At 36.8% G+C, this 18,833-nt stretch overlaps 1 protein-coding gene across 5 annotated transcripts in view; it reads right to left on the reverse strand.

Annotated features, from left to right (window-relative positions):
• The window catches only part of Myo61F (unconventional myosin 61F), a 744,085-nt gene that overhangs the window by 138,757 nt on the left and 586,495 nt on the right, over positions 1–18,833 (reverse strand). For all 5 annotated transcript variants that reach the window (XM_090391651.1, XM_090391648.1, XM_090391650.1 and 2 more), the window contains exons 26-28: positions 9,247–9,340; positions 8,033–8,103; positions 1,077–1,218 (exon numbers count right to left, since the gene is read on the reverse strand). In XM_090391651.1, coding sequence (XP_090247777.1) covers positions 1,077–1,218; positions 8,033–8,103; positions 9,247–9,340 — 307 coding nt within the window. The remainder of the gene's footprint in view (positions 1–1,076; positions 1,219–8,032; positions 8,104–9,246; positions 9,341–18,833) is intronic.

An 18,833-nucleotide genomic window follows, 5' to 3' on the forward strand; every position in this document is an offset into this window, starting at 1 on the left:
GCGGAATGAAAAACCTCAGATAAACTGGTGAAAAAAAACCCTGCTGTCCATGCCCAAGACCAGCTAGCTTGGCTATGGCTGAGGAAGATCCTTCAGCTCCTCACGTCGGCGACGGGAATCAAACCCAGGACACCCCTTCCCCAGGCATATGGATGCAAAGCGCATTGCCACTAGGCTAACGGCACAGACATTTCTGATATATATATATATATATATATATATAAAATAATAATAAAAAAATAAAATAATAAAGCACATCCGCAAGGGGATGTGCTTTACATTAAGGGAAAAATACTAAGGAAAGTGATCAGAGCTTAATCCACCTTTACCACGAGTTGCACTACCATGAGTTTAATCAGACTTGTACTACGTGCAAGCGAGCGCAAACTGTTTTAATTTAAAACAATCTTCCTAAAAATAATAATAAAAATAAATGTAAAAACACTTTTTAATAAGGGATTAAATGTGATTTGGCTTTTTATATAGTAGTTGCAAACATCGGGGAAAAACAGCAACAATGATTTCTAGAGTGATGCACTGCACTCTTTTAGTGATACACTGCAGTAGCAAAATCCTTCTCATCTAATAAATAAATGGCTTTGTTTGTTAGTATGAGGATTCTAGATCTTAGTTTATATCCATGATGGTCATATTTGGTAACCTGAACAGAGTAACTGTAATGTCGTTACACTCATAGTTAACCATGAGCCACATCGTGGTAGTCAACCTCCTAGATAGGAGACGATACATGAATGGAATGGCAGTAGCAAAATAATGAAAAGCAAGGAAAGAAGCCTGTAGTTGCAAGTTGTTTGAATGTTGAATTTCATATAACTTACAATTCACAATAGGATTAGTTACTTTAGGTTTTAAGATAAGTAACAGTTCATATAAATTTGAATGTCACTATATAATTTAATTACATAGCTTCATTTGAAGCTTTCACTAAATATGAACAAACAACTACAGGAAAATAATAACATATTTACAAAATATGCTATAATAACAAAATTTGTAACCAGAAATATTATCCAAAAACTTAGTTTGTACAGTCTTCTAATTATTTCTCATTTTACCTATTAGATCCTTTAGTGATAAACAGTGTTTCAGTTTAAAATCCTTCTCATCTAATAAATAAATGGCTTTGTTTGTTAGCATGAGAATTCTAGGTCTTGGTTTATATCCATGACGGTCATATTTGGTAACCTGAACAGAGTACTGTAAAACAAGAAAATAAAAAAAGCACTAAGCCTAATGCAATGTAATCAAACCTTTTATTATAAATGTAGATATCAAAATTTGAATAATTGTATACTCATGTTACATCATATAATTTATTAATTTATTATAAAGAGCTTTTTTTTTTACAACTCATTTTTGCTATGGGCTAACTAGCAGCCTCTGTCAATTAATAATTAGGCTTTTTTTCTTTCTTTCTTTTTTTTTTTTTTTACAAATTACTTTCTCATGCATTTGTTCAACCTAATTGTTGAGGAATGGCTTTTAATTAAAAACTAATTAAATCATTATAATGAACAAGCAACTTCAAATGCTATTTTAAGTATTTGCCACAGTAGTAACTATGTCTTGGAACTTACAGTATGCTGTATTCAACTGTAGCAAGAAAGTCAATCACCTAGATATACATAGGTTTCCATAAATTCAGTAAAAAAGAGAAAAATTACAATAACTCAAAACTGTATGAAGAATTTTTATGCAATTTGGTGAGAAGCAGTATATGAAAGGAGCACCAGCAAAAATTGTAATAGTTTAATTCAAGAGATCAAAATAAGATTGTCAGAATGCCTCAGTAAGAAGGTCACTGGTCACATCAATACAGTGCTCACCATGATATTTCATGCTCTTTATAATGATGTCCAGGAGATCAGTTGGCAATAACAACTATTGCTCTTGCAAAGCTCTCCTAAATCCCTCAAGGTTTTGGGAAAGAAAGTTGAGACCTACAACTTGTCAACCTAGAGCATCCCAGACATGCTCAAATAGGATTAAGGTCAGGAGACCTGGCTGGCAAGTCCATACATATGATAGCCCCTTCTTAAAGATATTGGTCCACGAGCTTCACTTGATGAGAATGAGCATTATCATCTTCTAGAAAGTTTTTTAACTTGGGTATATTATGTATTCAAGATACCAAGTAATTTTATATAAACTTGGTTTTTAATCCTATTTCCCAAGTGAGCAAACAGACAAGTAAGTCAAGTTTGCGCTTGCACGTAGTGCAAGTCTGAGGCAACTCATGGTAGTGCCACTCCTATGAGTTGCCTCAGACTTGCACTACGTGCAAGTGCAAATTTGACTTACTTGTCTGTTTGCTCACTTGGGAAATAGGATTAAAAACCAAGGTTATATAAAATTACTTGGTATCTTGAATACAAAATATACCCAAGTTAAAAAAACTTTTTACATCTAAATCTCATCCTGAGATTTTTTTTAATAAGATCAAAGCACCTTATGGCAACTTGTTTAGGTAAAATTCATAAGAAGCTCTGCATTACTTCACCCTTAGCATTGTCAGGTCTGGCTCCCACTGACGAGACCTCAATAAAGGTCAAAACGGTATGGGTAGTGACCATTGCCTTTAATGCATAGCATCATACATCTCTGCAAGAGGATGTGTTTTAAGGGAAAAATACTAAGGAAAGTGATCAGAGTGTAATCCACCTTTACCAAAAGTTGCACTACCATGAGTTGCCTTAGACTTGCACTACATGCAAGCGCAAACTTGACTTACTTGTCTGTTTGCTCACTTGGGAAATAGGATTAAAAACCAGGTTTATATAAAATTGCTTGGTATCTTGAATACATTATCTTGTAGGATAAATGTCTTCCCTGCTGTACCTATATATGGACAAACATAAGTCAAGGACTTCATCTCTATACTAAGGCAAGTGATGTGAAGCCAGTCCACCTTTGCCACGAGTTGTCCCAGTCCTGAAGATACTTCAGGTGCAAACTTTGTTTGCTTACACTTGGATAAAGGATTAAACTAAATATATAATTTATTATTCATCTCTATAAGCATTCATGGTACCATTAAGAAGAAGATACAAGTCAGGTGCATCCACTCAGCAAGATGCTTCCAAAAACCTTCCCGCTACCTCCATGATAAGTATCTCTTTCATGGATACCAGAGGGATGAAAATGTGTTCCTAGTTTTCTCCAGATCAGAGCAGGACTGGTATTGCTTTGTAGAGAGAACTAGGAACGCATGGTGGAGATAGTGTGATGGTTTGGGGGAGGCATTTCATTGAATGGATGCACTGACTTCCATGTGGTTCCTAGAAGAACTACTGAATGCTGCAAGTTATAGAGACGAGGTCCTCCTGGACTCCTATATGCATCCATATGTGGGTACAATGGGGGGGGGGGGCAGACATTTATCCTACAGGACAATAATGCTCATCCTCATCAAGTGAAGCTTGTGGACCAATATCTTTAAGGAGGAGGCTACTATATGTATGAACTGGACAGCCAAGTCTCCTGCCATTAATCCTACTGAGCACATGTCTAGGATGCTCTACGCAGAAATGTTGCTGTTCTCAACCACCCTCCCCAAAACCTTGAGGGATTTAGGGGAGTTTGCAAGCTGTAATAGTTATACAGGGTGTTCGGGATAAATTTGACAGTTTCGTAAGGAAAAAGAAAATCTTCTTTGTATCTATTAAATTTAATGAATTGACAAAAAAACATTACAGGCAGAGTTAATTACAATACTATCAACAAGATTTACTCAAAATAACCACCATTAGCATCGATCACAGCTTCAATTCTGCTTCGGAACCTCGAACAAGCTGATGCTACAGTCTCCCTGGGAAGGGCCGCAAAAACTGTTTTAATTTTATCCATTAACTGGGCTTTTGTATTACTGGAAGTGCGATTGGTGTCTTTTTCAACTGCACCCCATACAAAATAATCCATGGGGTTAAGGTCTGGGGAGTTTGGAGGCCAAACATTTGGACTGGTGAAGTCGTAGAAATTTTCAGACAACCATGTTTGACTTTTCCCAGAGGTGTGGCAAGGGGCCGAATCCTGCTGCCATACATACGGCCTACCATTGGCTACCCTTGTTATCCAGGGCATGACTACAGTTAGCAACTCCACGAACAAAGCCCGAATTCCAATGCCAGGGTTCTTCAACACCTGTTCCTGCAGATTTGCGAGGAATTCTGCTGTACGAACGCAATCAGATCGTCTGCTAGGGATCTTTCTTCTTGCTACATCCTCGTAGTCACCATTGCAAGTCTCTAGTTCATGCCTGATTGTTTTTACTGTATTCAGGGAGCATTGGGCAGCAGTCGTAATATCCTTATTTTGATGGCGGGCACGAATCATCATGATACAAGTTATTCTCTTCCATGATTCAGGTGGGTTCCAGCTATCCATCCTTTCTGACATCTTGTATATGAATGAAGAAGGGTCCAAACTTTTAAATGAAGAGAAGTGTGTGTTAATACATGTAACTTACGGAAAAATATAATTAATTATAAATATGTCAAATTTATCCCGAACACCCTGTATGACTAACTGATCTCCTGAACATCATTATAAACAGCACGAAACATTATTCTGAGTGCTGTACTGTTGTGAAAGATGATTACATTTGTTAGCAAGGCATTTTGACAATCTCATGTTGACCTCTTGATTCTGACCATTATCTTCATATACCAATTTGTTACTGAATTACAATTTCTTTGGGTGTTTCTTTCATTTTACATAAAAATTCATCATACAGTTTTTGAGTTAGTGATTTTTCTCTTGTTTTCTTAATTTATGGAAACCACTGTATTTCAACTTTTACTTTGGTCTCCTTTAGCAGCAAGGCAAATCTTTGACCATACTGCAAGTTAAAACTAGAAGTTCTCTGCCAGTAAAATGTACAATACTAAGTAGTATAGATGATGGAATGTGTGGTGTAGTATACCTTCCAATAGTGACTCCTTGGAGGTGTCACATATTAACAATATTTAACTATACCCTGGATTTGATGTAATAGTGGTTTAAGTTTTTTACCTGGTTCAGTAGCATATTATATTCAACAAGAAGGGTGATATTAGTGGGTGATGATAGCATAGTGACCATGACACAGAGGATAAAGTGTATTCATAAATAATTTATGCTACATTCTCTGTGCTAGTCATGGGTAGTTTGTCAGCATATGGCATGATGGTGTGAATGCTGATAAGCAACACTCACAAAGGAGGCAAATACTATAGAACACAGAAATAAAAGACCCAACGTCCTCTCACAGTTCAACTTCAAATCCAATAAACCAATTTCTCATTTCTCTGTTTCTGCCCTTTGTGATAGTATTCCTCACATAATGTTCCCTAACAGCTTCTAGCTGTTCAAGAAAAACAATGAGATAGGAAATGAGAATAGATTCACTTTTTTCTTCAGGAAATGACAACATAATCAATATTATTAATTATAAAAACTTTAATTAATTATCATTATCATTATTATAAGACCTCCATGGAGTCAAAAGACTCATCGTGGGAGGTCCTTTCTAAGAAACACATCTATCAAGACTCATCGAGGGAGGTCCCTCCTAGGAAACACAAAGTCTATCATACCACTCCTAAATGCATTGACCGTTCCCGCTCTCACCACTCTATCAGGCAATGCATTCATGGTTCAACCACCCTCCATGCAAAGAAACCACTTCTCGCCCTCTTTTTCACAGTTTACTTTCGTAACTTCCAGGGATGGCCCCTTATCATGATTCCTTCCCGCTGTTCAACCAAGCGAAAGAACTCCCCAGTGTCACCCCTGTAACCACCTCTCAACAGTTTAAAAGTCTCAATCATATCACCTCTCCTTCTATCCAAACTCTGCAGTCCACACTCCCTCAGTCGATCCTCATAACTAACATTGTACAGTCCTGACACCATCTTTGTTATCTGCCTTTGTACCCTTTCCACAGTTAATTTATCCCCTTCAAATCCTGGGGACCAGATCTGAGAACAATGTTCTAAGTGTGGTCTGATCAGAGTCTTATACAATGGAATAATAACCATTTTATCTCTGCATGTCAGTGTCCTTCTCATTATTGCAGCAATCCTCTGTGTTACCTTCACCACCTTTGCAATATGTCCCCCTAAATTTCAGGTTTCTATCAATCATCAGCGCCAGATCTCTTGTCTCTCCTACTTTCTCCAGTATAGCTCCTCCCATAGAGTAAGCAGCATCCCATCGATGTGTCCCAAAGCTCAAGACCTTACATTTTGCTGCATTAAACTGACATCCCCATTCATTTGCCCATCTATCTAGCTTATTCAAATCTTCTTGCAGAGCTACCACATCTGCACTATTACTAATAACCCTTCCCAGCTTCACATGATCTGCAAACAACTGAATATCCCCTTGCAATCCATGGACAATGTCATTGATATAAAGGTTAAACAATATAGGTCCCAGTACTGAGCCCTGTGGAACCCCACTTGTAAGCTTCTGCCTCTTTGATATTGCTCCACCATACACAACTCTCTGATACCTATCAGACCAGACAGCCAATCCTGAATCCAGTTGACCAATCTGACATCCAGACCCATGTGCTGCAAATTGAATATCAGCTTGTTATGTGGCGCCCTGTCAAATGCCTTTGCTGAGTCCAGGAAAATGGCAGTATATGCCTTTCCCTCATCTAATGCTCTTGTAACTTTCCATTCCATGGGCACCTTCCCCGCAGCCAGACTTTCATTGAAAATCCAGGCCAAAGGCAATGTCAGTTCCTTAGCACATTCTCTCAAAACTCGTAGTGAAATACAAGTTTTGAGAGAATTTTTGAATGAACCAGTCTCACAGCTTTACTAACATCCAGAGTACTCAGTATGTGGAACACACTCTCCTCCTGCACCTCTAAACCTCGAATCTGCCCTATCCCTCTAGTATTCAAATTGATCCTCCAGGATGAAATACTCCAAGAAAGTGTTTATTAAAGAATTTCACTATGTTCTCTGCATCAGTCACTCTATTCCCATTTTTATCCCACAATGTCATTCTTCCACAGTCATTTCTCCTCCTACTGGCCACATAGCTAAAAAATTCCCTAGGATTTTCTTTGGATCTTAGGGCCAATCTCCTCTCATATTCTAGTTTCATCTTCCTTATCATACTAGTCACTCTCCTGGCCTGTGTGTTATATTCTTCATGTATCTTCTCTTCACCTGTCTCCTTATATTTCTTCCATAGCCTCTTTTTCGCATGCAGTTCCTGTTTAATATTATTTGTCATCAACTTTATTCCAAATTGTGTCCTCTTCTTCACTCGTGGAATACAGCTTACCATTGCTGCTAACAAATATTCCTTCACAATTTCCCAAGCACTAATGATATCCTGAATAAGCTCCTGTCTCTTTGATACTCCTGCATGTCTATTCATTTTCCAAGTCAAAACCATATGGTCACTCTCTCCAACTGGTGGGAGAGATGTCATCTCAGTTATTATCAACTCTTCTGATGCTATAACCAAATCCAAAACTCTTGAACCTTTTGTTTCCTCTGTTACATGTTGCCTAAGACATTTGTCCCTCAAGAATTCTAGAAATTCCATTCCCCTATTGCTACATGCATCTTCCTCTCTTCAATTTATACTACTGTAGTTAAAATCTTCCATTACAATCATTCTTCTTGCACTTGCCAAACTTAACCGTCTAAACATCTCCTGGTCCTCATCCTCTGTGCTCCTGGGTCTGTAGCAACACCCCACTAAATATCCTGTCTTGCTTACCTCTACCTCACACCATATGCTCTCAAAATCATTTGTCTCACTTCCTTCCAAAGCCTCCACTCTTAGAGGACATAGGTCGACACTTATAAGCAGTACCCCACCACCACCACGCTTTCCTCTCCTATATCCTGACGAAAAATGCTTGTTTTGACAAAACTAGATTTACTTATGCACTACTTTATTTGACAGCATTTTTTTTTAGTGAAGGACACTTTTACTAATATATAATGCAGCATGTGCAGTGTATAAATTAATTTAAGTAAGACAATAGACTATTACTCACAAGCATCTTTTCATCAGGAGGTTTCACAGACATCTCAAAAACTTCTTTTCTTAAATGTTCTTGTTCAGGATCTAATTTTTTAAAAAAAAAATGTAGAACATTAAAAGTCCAAGATTATAAGTAGTTAATGAACATTTTCTAATAAACATACACCCTCTTTAAGTTTATGTTACAATTTTAACTGAGGAGAAAAAAAAGATAACAGCATGTTTTGAAAAATTCTTGCTAACTTCAACTCTACAACACCAGGAGAAGTGGAGTATTTATTGCAGGATAAGAAGTATAAAAATACTTCATCCCCTGTATTCATGGAATAGACAAAGCTGATAATGAGAAATTTCTTTTTTTTTTTTTATTAACAAAATTAATTTAAATGAGACAAAAGCTCTTGGAGTTGACCTCTTGTGCCGATTCATCTAAATTTTGCTCATAGTCTAAAACTGTTTAAAACACATACAATGCAGAGGTATATTGAGAATGGACACTATGAACGAAAAAGACCAGACCTTGAACAGATTTCAAGAAATTAGAAAAACGTAATTTACCATCATCATCCAATTTGTGATATATACTCTACAGGGATATAAAGGACACTAAGATAACTTTATATTATTAATAGCTTCTTATCAACAGTTTCTTTAAAGTTTTTATGCCAGGACTCCAACACTGTCAGGTTGATATTGTGTTCTCAGTTACTACTAATTTCATTAGGCCATTTAAATCTTGGTCATCCTCTGGGGTGACCAAGATTTAGATGGATTTTTTTCTACAAACACGACATCAAATGTCTGTTTCATTAACCTTTTCTCTCCCATTCTGTTCACATGACCATGTCATCTCTGATTAGCTCTGCTTACAAATTCTTGAATGTAATAATTCAAGATCCATCTTTATATGGATCAGATAAATGAGATTAACACTATGGTCAGATAGTGTTAATCTCATTTGGAGGTAGCATAGTTTTTTCTATATAAACTCAAGTTTTTTCATCTTACAGAAATACGCAAATCAGCCAGAGAACACATGTAATAAACAGACAAAAATGCTATGTAGCAGCTGGTAGACGTTAATGGAACAGCAGATGGTGATTCGTGATGGTGAATAGTGTACATTCTGTAATATAAAATGTCATCCTGCAATGAACACCTCTATGGAGTCCTTCTTGTACTCCATAGAGGTGTTGTGTCATAATAATAACAACAACAACAACTTACTTAGCCGGCTTATTTCAAATGGTCTGGGAACACTTGCTTGATAACTTTGCTTTTTATCCTTAAACAACTCCTCAGCTAAAACCTTCTGAGTAAGCTGCAAAACATTAAAACATTTCAGCAAAACATTTTGATACAAATAATTATATTATTTACAACATTTCCATGGAGTAGAGAGATCCAAATCAACCATCATACACACAAATCCTATCATACCTCTCCATGAAGGAACTCACAACCAATTCTGGCAATCCATTCCACTCATTCACTTCTCCATGCAAAAAATATGGTCTGCACACTCCCACTAACCACACTCTTACACTACTTCCATGGATGGCCCCTAGTTCTCTGACTAATTGTCATATCATATATTGAAAAATTTCACTTGCATAAATTTCATAAAATCCCTATAACATCTTAAAAGTTTCTATCATCTATCATGTCCCCTCTATCAACTAAACTTTGTAACCCACAAACCGTCAACCTATCCTCTCAGGAAGTATTCCACAGACCTTCACCATCGTGGTCACTAATCACTGAATCTTTTTGACCATCTCCTGGTCCCCAAAGAAACTCAGGTGACCAAACGTGTGCAGTAGTCAAGATGTGGCCAAATCATAGCCTTATAAAGAGGGATAACTTCCTTATCTTTACTTGCTAGCATGCTTTTCAACATCAGTAATTCATTGAGCTATTTTACCAACTTTTGCAATATGCCCTCTGAACTTTAGCTCTTTGTCCACCATTATCCCCAAGTCCCTGGCCTCATTAATTACCTGCAGGCCAACAACATCAATATGATACACTATATGCAACCTTTTCAACCAGAAGGGCATAACCTTACATTTTCCAACATTAAATCGACAATCATTATCCTTTGCCCACAATGCCAGTTTATTTAAACCATCCTGCAGGATATCTACATCATTGTTATCAACTATTGTTCTCCCCAGTTTTGCATCATCAGCAAACAACCGAATATCCCCTCCTAAATCTTTCCCAATGTCATTGATATACAAAGTAAAGAGAAGTGCCCTAGTACCAAAGCCCGAAGTACTCCACTAGTCACCATCATTCTTCTCGACTCCACTCCATGATATACTACTCTATGGTGGCTGTCCGTCAGCCATCCACCTATCCATACTACTGGCCTCATATCCATTCCCATACTATCCAGTTCTTGTAATAGTTTTCTGCGTGGTATTATATCAAATGCCTTGACAAAGTCTAGCAGTATCCATTACCTTTATAGAATTCTGCTGTCACTTTATTATAAAATGTGAATAAGCTAAGACAGAACCTACCCTTTACAAAGCCATGCTTCCCACTATAGAGTATTACATCTCTATCCACCCACTGTTGTATTTTACCTTTCACCAACATTTCCAATACTTTAACAAGTATTGGAAAAAAAAAAACTTTAACAAGCACTCCTGATATATTAATTCATCTGTAGTTTACTACCTCTGTCTCAGAGCCACCTTTATGCATTGGTACTATCTTACCCTCTTTCCACTCCCTTTGAACCCAGCCAATGCTTAGATTAAATTAGAACTTAGATTAAACAATTTTGTCAGAGGCAATGCCAATTCTCTTGCACATTCACATTGTATATGGACTGATATGTGTCCAGTCCAACTGCTGTGTTCACATCAGTATTTTTTAATGTGCTGAACACCTCTGTTCATCTACTTGAATGTTGATCTGCATCTCTGTAACATCAGCAGCTGTAAAATCACTACCTGGATGATACATCTTTGGGAAAAATCACTCAGCAACTCAGCTATTTCTTTTGGTTCAGTCACCTTCCTACCATGAGCACTGTTTAATGTCATTCCACCATAGTCATTTTTCTTCTTACTCGCTATATAATGAAAAAACTCTTTTGGATTTACTTTGGCCTGTTTGGCTAATTCTCTCTCATAGTCTGATTTGGCCTTCCTTACCAGTAGTCACCCTTCATACTTGCACTTTGTACTGCTCGTGAGTATGCTGATCACTTTTTTCTTTGTATTTTCTCCACAGTGTTTTCTTTTCTTTTTTTTTTTTTGCATTCTTGCTTTATATCCCTACTCATCCACTTAATTCCAACTTGGTTTATCCTGCTGGCCTTGGGTATGCAGTCTGATACTGCTACTGTCATGCAATCTCTGACCACTTGCCATGCACTACTGACATTCTTGCCTTGTAGCTTCTCACTGTTTCAAGATGACTCCTGAGTCTCTCATAATCACCAACCTTGTAGTTGAGCAAAAAGCCCCTTCTTGACAGAGAACTCTACGTATTTGGCTACTTCCTAGAACAAGACCACATGGTCACTCTCCCCAATTGGAGGCAGAGTGTCTACCCTGGTTATTGATACATCTTCTGATGCTACTATCAGATCCAACACTCTCAAACTCCTTGTTTCCTCTATAACATGTTGTTTCATGTAATTATCCCATAGCAACTGTATAAATCCCATTTCCATCTTGCCGTGCCCCCATTTCCTCCCTCCAATTGATGTTCCTATAGTTAAAGTCTCCTATAATAATTGTTCGGCCTACAGTCATTGTGCTGATTTGATGATACATGGAATCTACATCTTCCTGTAGACCCACAGGTCTATAGCAGTAGCAACAATGTATTTTGCCCTATTTGTCTCTATCTCACACCAGACAGCCTCAAACGAACCATATCCATCAGACCTAATATCCTCTTTAAATTCTAATTTTGTCGGTTGTAATTCTGCAGCTATCATCAGCAATACCCTACCTCATCCCTGAAAATGCAATACCCTTTACATTCTATTCCTGTAACTATATCATTTTTCAGTCAACCAGGTCTCACTGATGCCTATAATTTTTGGCCAAGTTGAGCTTAATGATGTCAAAAACTCCTCATTCCTGACATTTCCAGCATTCGTGTACATGCATTTTGATGTCCCTTTGTGCCCACAGTTACCCTTTTGTAATGTCATTACTAACCCATTTAAACTGGAGACCTGTGATATCCTTATCAGCATTGCATAATCATTACTGTACATTTGCGAGTGGTCAGACATATGCTTGATTTCTCATCCTTCCTTATATCTCTAGTTTTGCACTACCACATTCTCACTAAATAACACTTTCTCCAAACATCCAACTCCAAAACCATTTAAATGTAGTCCATCAGGCATATATGATACAAGTCCTTTTGTTTTTCAAATTCACCCCATACATCAATAAACTGCACAATCATCTCATTGACTCATTGGCAATCATGTCCTTTCTTCTAAGTCCTATCCTATCATACCGAGGCAGGAGACTCACAGTCATTACTTTCTTGCTCTTCAATTTCACTAACAGCTTTTTCATATATTCTCTCATTGCATATTTATCACCTTTCAAATCATTTGTGCAGCCAATATAATCAACTTGTTCGCTCCATTCTTCTGCATACTTACAGCATCACTAACATCCTTTATCATCACATATGGAAATCAAGTTTTCGTCACTTTCTCATTAAGTACACCTTCTATCATCCTCGTGCAATACTATCTATTTTCTCCCATTCTATTGCACTTTTATGCTTTTCCCATTCACTCTTTCTTTCATGCTCTGTTCTTCCATACCACACGCCAATCATTTCTCCATTCACTCCACTAACGTATTGTCCTGTATAAGCTTGTAATTGCTTTCCATGCTAACATCTCATGATCCATGTTACTTTCAAACACTTCCTTCAAACTCTCATTCATATTTTGTGCACTATCACTCACTGTTTCCACTACATTCTCCACAACACGTTGACAATCTTGCCTAGTATCCTTATTATCAGTCACTTCATTCTTTCACAACTTTCATTTTCTTATATTCAATTACAAAACATTTCCGACAAATATTTTCTCTGACAAAAATATTATCTTTACTTGTTGCCATTACATCATAATGGCAACAAGTTTTATGATGTAGTTAGTTTTTACTTTTTCACATTTAAGAATAGTCAAAGTTTCATGATTATTACAAACACTCAACAAACTGATATAGTATAATTCGGTATAAGATACATAATGATATGTTTACAAAAAAATCAAACAAAAAAGGATTTTAAATTATAATAACAGAATTAACTTGAGTAAATTATTCTTTATTCGTAGAATTTTCATCTGAGTATCATAGGCATCATCAGTACAGGTACTAAGGCTAATTAAACAATAACTGTTATTTTCACAAAGTGCCACCGAAGTAGCTAAGGTTAAATTTCCTAAATTTATTTAAAAAAAAAATTTTTTTTTTCCAATATATATAAATAGATATATATATATATATATATATATATATATATATATATGTGTGTGTGTATACAATTACAAGTTAGGAAAGATTTGCTGATTTATAGAGTACTATCTTCCACAAGGAGGAAAGACATAGACCATCAGATCTGTTTAGGTTAGGGGAGTGAAGTAACGTTTCACATGTTTCTTTGTTTCTTTGAAAAGTCATTCACAAAAGCCGTTCCATTAGGAACTGACTTTTGTGAATGACTTTCGTCTTGTTCCACCGAACTCTATGTCTTGTGTTGATGGCATGCTCTGCAAGTCCAGGCTGTTCAGGTTCAAGATACTGGATGTACGACTTATGTTCTTCTAACTGGATCAGAGCAGATCTTCCTATTTGTCCGAAATATGATAACCCACAAGAGCAGGGAATCTGGTAAACACCTGAATAGCTGAGATGAGGGAGCTTGTCCTTTGGAGACATGAGGAATATGGATTTTTTTCTGACGGGTCAAAAGGCCACACAAATATTTAGTTGTTTTAACACTTTAGCTATGTGTTCGCTAATGCCTTGTACATAGGGGATAGGTATACATGTAGGTTCTTCTGTATTTGAAGAGGATGCTGGAGCACAACTACTTAAAACTCTTTTTATGAAGGAATTCTTATAACTATTGGATATGAAGAAGGAATTAATATATTGTAATTCTTTTTGTAATAGTTCTTCTGAAGAACAAAAGGAGTGGGCTCTATGAACTAGTGTTTTTATGGTACCTGCCTTTTGACTAGGATGGTGATGTGATTTAGCATGGATGTACTGGCCTGTTTGAGTCTCCTTCCTACAGACTGTGAATTGTAGGTTACCATCTGGTTGGCAAGGAATTAAGAGGTCTAGGTTAATTCACAGTCTATAGAAAGGAGACTCATACAGGCCAGTACATCCATGCTGAATCACATCACCATCCCAGTCAAAAGTCAGGTACCATAAAAACACTAGTTCATAGAGCCCACTCCTTTTGTTCTTCAGAAGAACTATTACAAAAAGAATTACAATATATTAATTCCTTCTTCATATCCAATAGTTATAAGAATTCCTTCATAAAAAGAGTTTTAAGTAGTCGTGCTCCAGCATCCTCTTCAAATACAGAAGAACCTACACGTATACCTATCCCCTATGTACAAAGCATTAGCAAACACATAGCTAAAGTGTTAAAACAACTAAATATTTGTGTGGCCTTTTGACCCGTCAGAAAAATATCTACATTCCTCATGTCTCCAAAGGACAAGCTCTCACATCTCAGCTATCCAGGTGTCTACCAGATTCCCTGCTCTTGTGGGTTATCATATTTCGGACAAATAGGAAGATCTGCTCTGATCCGGTTAGAAGAACATAAGTCGTACATCCAGTACCTTGAACGGTCTGGACTTGTAGAGCATGCCATCAACACAAGACATAGAGTTCAGTGGAACAAGACAAAAGTCATTCACAAAAGTCAGTTCCTAATGGAACGGCTTTACAACGAAACATGTGAAACGTTACTTCACTCCCCTAACCTAAACAGATCCGATGGTCTATGTCTTTCCCCCCTTGTGGGAGATAGTACTCTATAAATCAGCAAATCTTTCCTAACTTGTATACATACATATATATTTATATATATTAAAAAAAAAAAAGAAAAAAACATTTTTATTTTTTTTTAAAAATAAATTTAGGAAATTTAACCTTAGCTACTTGGCACTTTGCGAATATAACAGTTATTGTTTAATTAGACTTTGTACTTGTACTGATGATGCCTGTGATACTCAGGCGAAAATTCTACAAATAAAGAATAATTTACGTGAGTTTATTCCGTTATTATAATAGTAAGTAATGTGTCTACTCACGGTATTTCCTTACTGAAAAAGAATTTTAAAGTTGTTGAAATATTTTAAAAACTACTGCATTATTGGTGATTAACCAGTATTCAGTGATGAGTAACACACACACACACACACACACACACACACACACACACACACACACACACACACACAGAGAGAGAGAGAGAGAGAGCAAGTTTACATAACAATTTTATATTTATAATTAAATTGTGTGAAACATGATACCGTATTTTCCATAAGAGCATAAACAAATTGTGGAAAGTAGTAAATTAGAAAGTTGAAAATATTAACATCATAAGTTTGAAGCAAAGGTTTCAGATGATATGTGAGGGGAGGATACCATTAATGACAGTCAATACAAAGTATTGCATACCATGTTTATGTAACAACCCTATATTATTATTATTATTATTATTATTGAGGCCTCCATGGAGTCAAAAGACTCATTGTGGGAGGTCTTTCCTAGGACCTCCAACCACCCTCCATGCAAAGAAACCATTTCTCACCCTCTTGCTCACAACTTCCTTTTGTAACTTCCAGGGATGGCTCCTTATCATCGCTCCTTCCTGCTGTCCCACCAAGCAAAAACTCCCCATTGTCAACCCTGTAACCACCTCTCAACAGTTTAAAAGTCTCAATCATAATCACCTCTCCTTCTTCTATCTACCAAACTCTGCAGTCCACATTCCGTCAGCCGATCCTCGTAACTAACATTGTAAAGTCTTGAAACCATTTTTGTTATCTGCTTCTGTACCCTTTCCAGTTAATTTATCCCCTTCAAATCCTGAGGACCAAATTTGAGAACAATAGTCCAAGTGTGGACTATTGTTCAAGTCCAACAATGGAATGACAACTCTTATCTTTGCAGGTCAGCGTCCTTCTCAGTATTACAGCAATCCTCTGGGTTACCTTTACCACCTTTGTAATATGTTCCCTGAATTTCAGTTTTATATTAATCATCATCCCCAGATCTCTTGTCTCCCCTACTTCCTCCAGTACAGCTCCTCCAATCAAGTATGCAGCCTCCCATTGATGGTTCCCAAACTTCAAGACTTTACATTTTGCTGCATTAAACCGACATCCCCCATTCATTCGCCAATCTGCCTAGTTTATGCAAATTCTCTTGCAGGACTGCCACATCTGCACTATTATTACTGAAGGGTTATTACTAATAACCCTTCCCAGCTTCACATCATCTGTAAACAACTGAATATCCCCCTGCAATCCACTAACAATGTCATTGATATAAAGGTTAAACAATACAGGTCCCAGTACTGAGCCTTTCTTCCAATTCTTCAAGAATTTTTCCCATTGGAAGACTTTTATTAAACAGCCAAGTTAATGGCAGAGTCAGTTCTACAGCACATTCTCTTAAAATACATGACAAAATTCCATTGAGTCTCCCACCTTACTGACACATAGCATATGCAGTATTCGGAATACATTCAATCTCCTCTTCATTCACTTCTAACACTTCACAACTTCTTATCTCTCTAAGAATAAAGTTTGCTATACCAGGATGGAACTCTAATAACGTGATCATTAAAAACTTCAACACCCAAATTCCATCTATATCCCAGCAAGGTAATCAATACATCCATAATAATTTTTTCCTCCTACTTTCAAAAAAAAAAAAAAAAACGTTTAAATTGCAGCACTAGTTTTCTCTCATATTCTAATTTTTCTCTCCTTACAATATTAGTCACTTTCCATGCCAGAGGAAATACTTACTCTTACAGGATGCAACAGAGGAGTAATGTGTCAGCTGCATGAATTCATTGTAACCCCCTAATCAGGGAACTCTACCTGTCCTAAGGGACGGATGGGTTGAAGAAAGAAAGAATACAGATATCCATTATGGGAAAGGTTACTATTCAGACCAGTTTCAACCTTTACTGTGGTCCCACCAGTGGAAGCTAAATCCACAGAGATACTGAGAGTTAAATGCAGGTTGTATTTACCATAACATTTTGAATGAGACTTTTTTTGCTTGGTCCAAAAGTAAATTACACTAGATAAGAAATCATATTCCTGTTTTAAAAGAGCAACACACGAAGCCTAGTTTCAGTAAAAAAATATACTCATATTCTTATTTTAATCCTTTACCCAAGCATAAGCAAACAAAAGTTTACATGTGAAGTTACTTATACAAGTAGCTCTATATATCGAGACTAGCTTCACATAAAATTGCATCAAATTTGAAGTCAACAGCTCTGTATACAAGCAACTTAATCATGAAGATATTTCATATGCATACTTGTTTTTTTATGCTTGAACTCGTAAGAAGGAGCAGAAACTGTAGTTCATAAAAGGAAAGTGTTTGAAACTTTAAATATATTTTGTGTTAATAAGGTTGTGGGAGTGGATGAGATATTAAGGGAATGTGCAAAGGAGTTAGTCATGCCCTTGTTGTTCAGCAGCAGTAGTTGTTCTGGTAATGGTCACAGTTCCTGAATGGGGGGAGGGGGGAAATAGTGCCACTGAATAAGGAAGCACCCCAGTCAATGGTGACAGTTTATCAGACATAGTGGTGAAGAGCATGAAGAAGCTGAGAGACAGAAATACAAAATTAGGTTAATGAAAAACTGACTCTTTTCAGAAAGCAGCATGGTATCGGCAATGAGAGATCTTATTTTAGTCACACCAATACATCTTATATGGGTGTAATAATCACACTGGAGAGAAGAGATGCATAAACAGTTATTTTTCTGGAATTTGGAAGGCATTTAATAGAATACTACATCATAAACTATTGTTGAAATGGGGGGGATCAACAAGCAGCTTGGATATGGGGTTGGATGGTTGGTTGATAGTAGCCAGCAGTTGTGCATGGGGGGGGCACAGAATGTTCAGAGTGAAAGGGAAACATCTAGAGTATTATACGGTTCTTTTCTAAGGTTGCTGTTGTTTAATATATATAAGATCTCTCAAATAGCTCAAAATGTGAGAGGAGATATTGCCAATAATGTCAAATTAGGGACAATAAAAGCAGAAAGATGTCTTGTTCTTTTTCTTGCTACAAGATTTGACTACATTTATTAATTCAGGCAAACAAATAGGGGATTTCTGTTCAATGTTACTAGTGTGAAGTTGAGCATGTTAGTCAAAGAAGATGATATGAGATGTACTGTATGTATGGACTTTTATTTCAGCAAGGGATCTGGATGTTGGTGAATAGTGAATTGAATTTCAGAGAATATGCTGTAAACATCACTCAGAAAATTGCTGCCATTATACAAAGGGCATGGGTAAGTAGAGATAAGGTGAGATAGTGGCTATATCAGTACTTCATAAACAGTAGCTACTGCTTATAAAGCACTCATCAGGCCACATCTGGAATTTTCCATGCATATCTAGTTACTTGGATATCTAGGTGATAAGGAAATATTAGAGACTCTAGCAATGAGTGAAAAAAAAAAGACTGGAATGCTGAATATGAGGACAGATTGAATGAATGTGCTCTGCAGTA

The sequence above is a fragment of the Typopeltis vanoorti genome, chromosome 4 (assembly GCF_054136105.1).
Source record: "Typopeltis vanoorti isolate ZY-2024b chromosome 4, IOZ_Tvanoo_1.0, whole genome shotgun sequence".
Taxonomy (NCBI): Eukaryota; Metazoa; Arthropoda; class Arachnida; order Uropygi; family Thelyphonidae; genus Typopeltis; species Typopeltis vanoorti.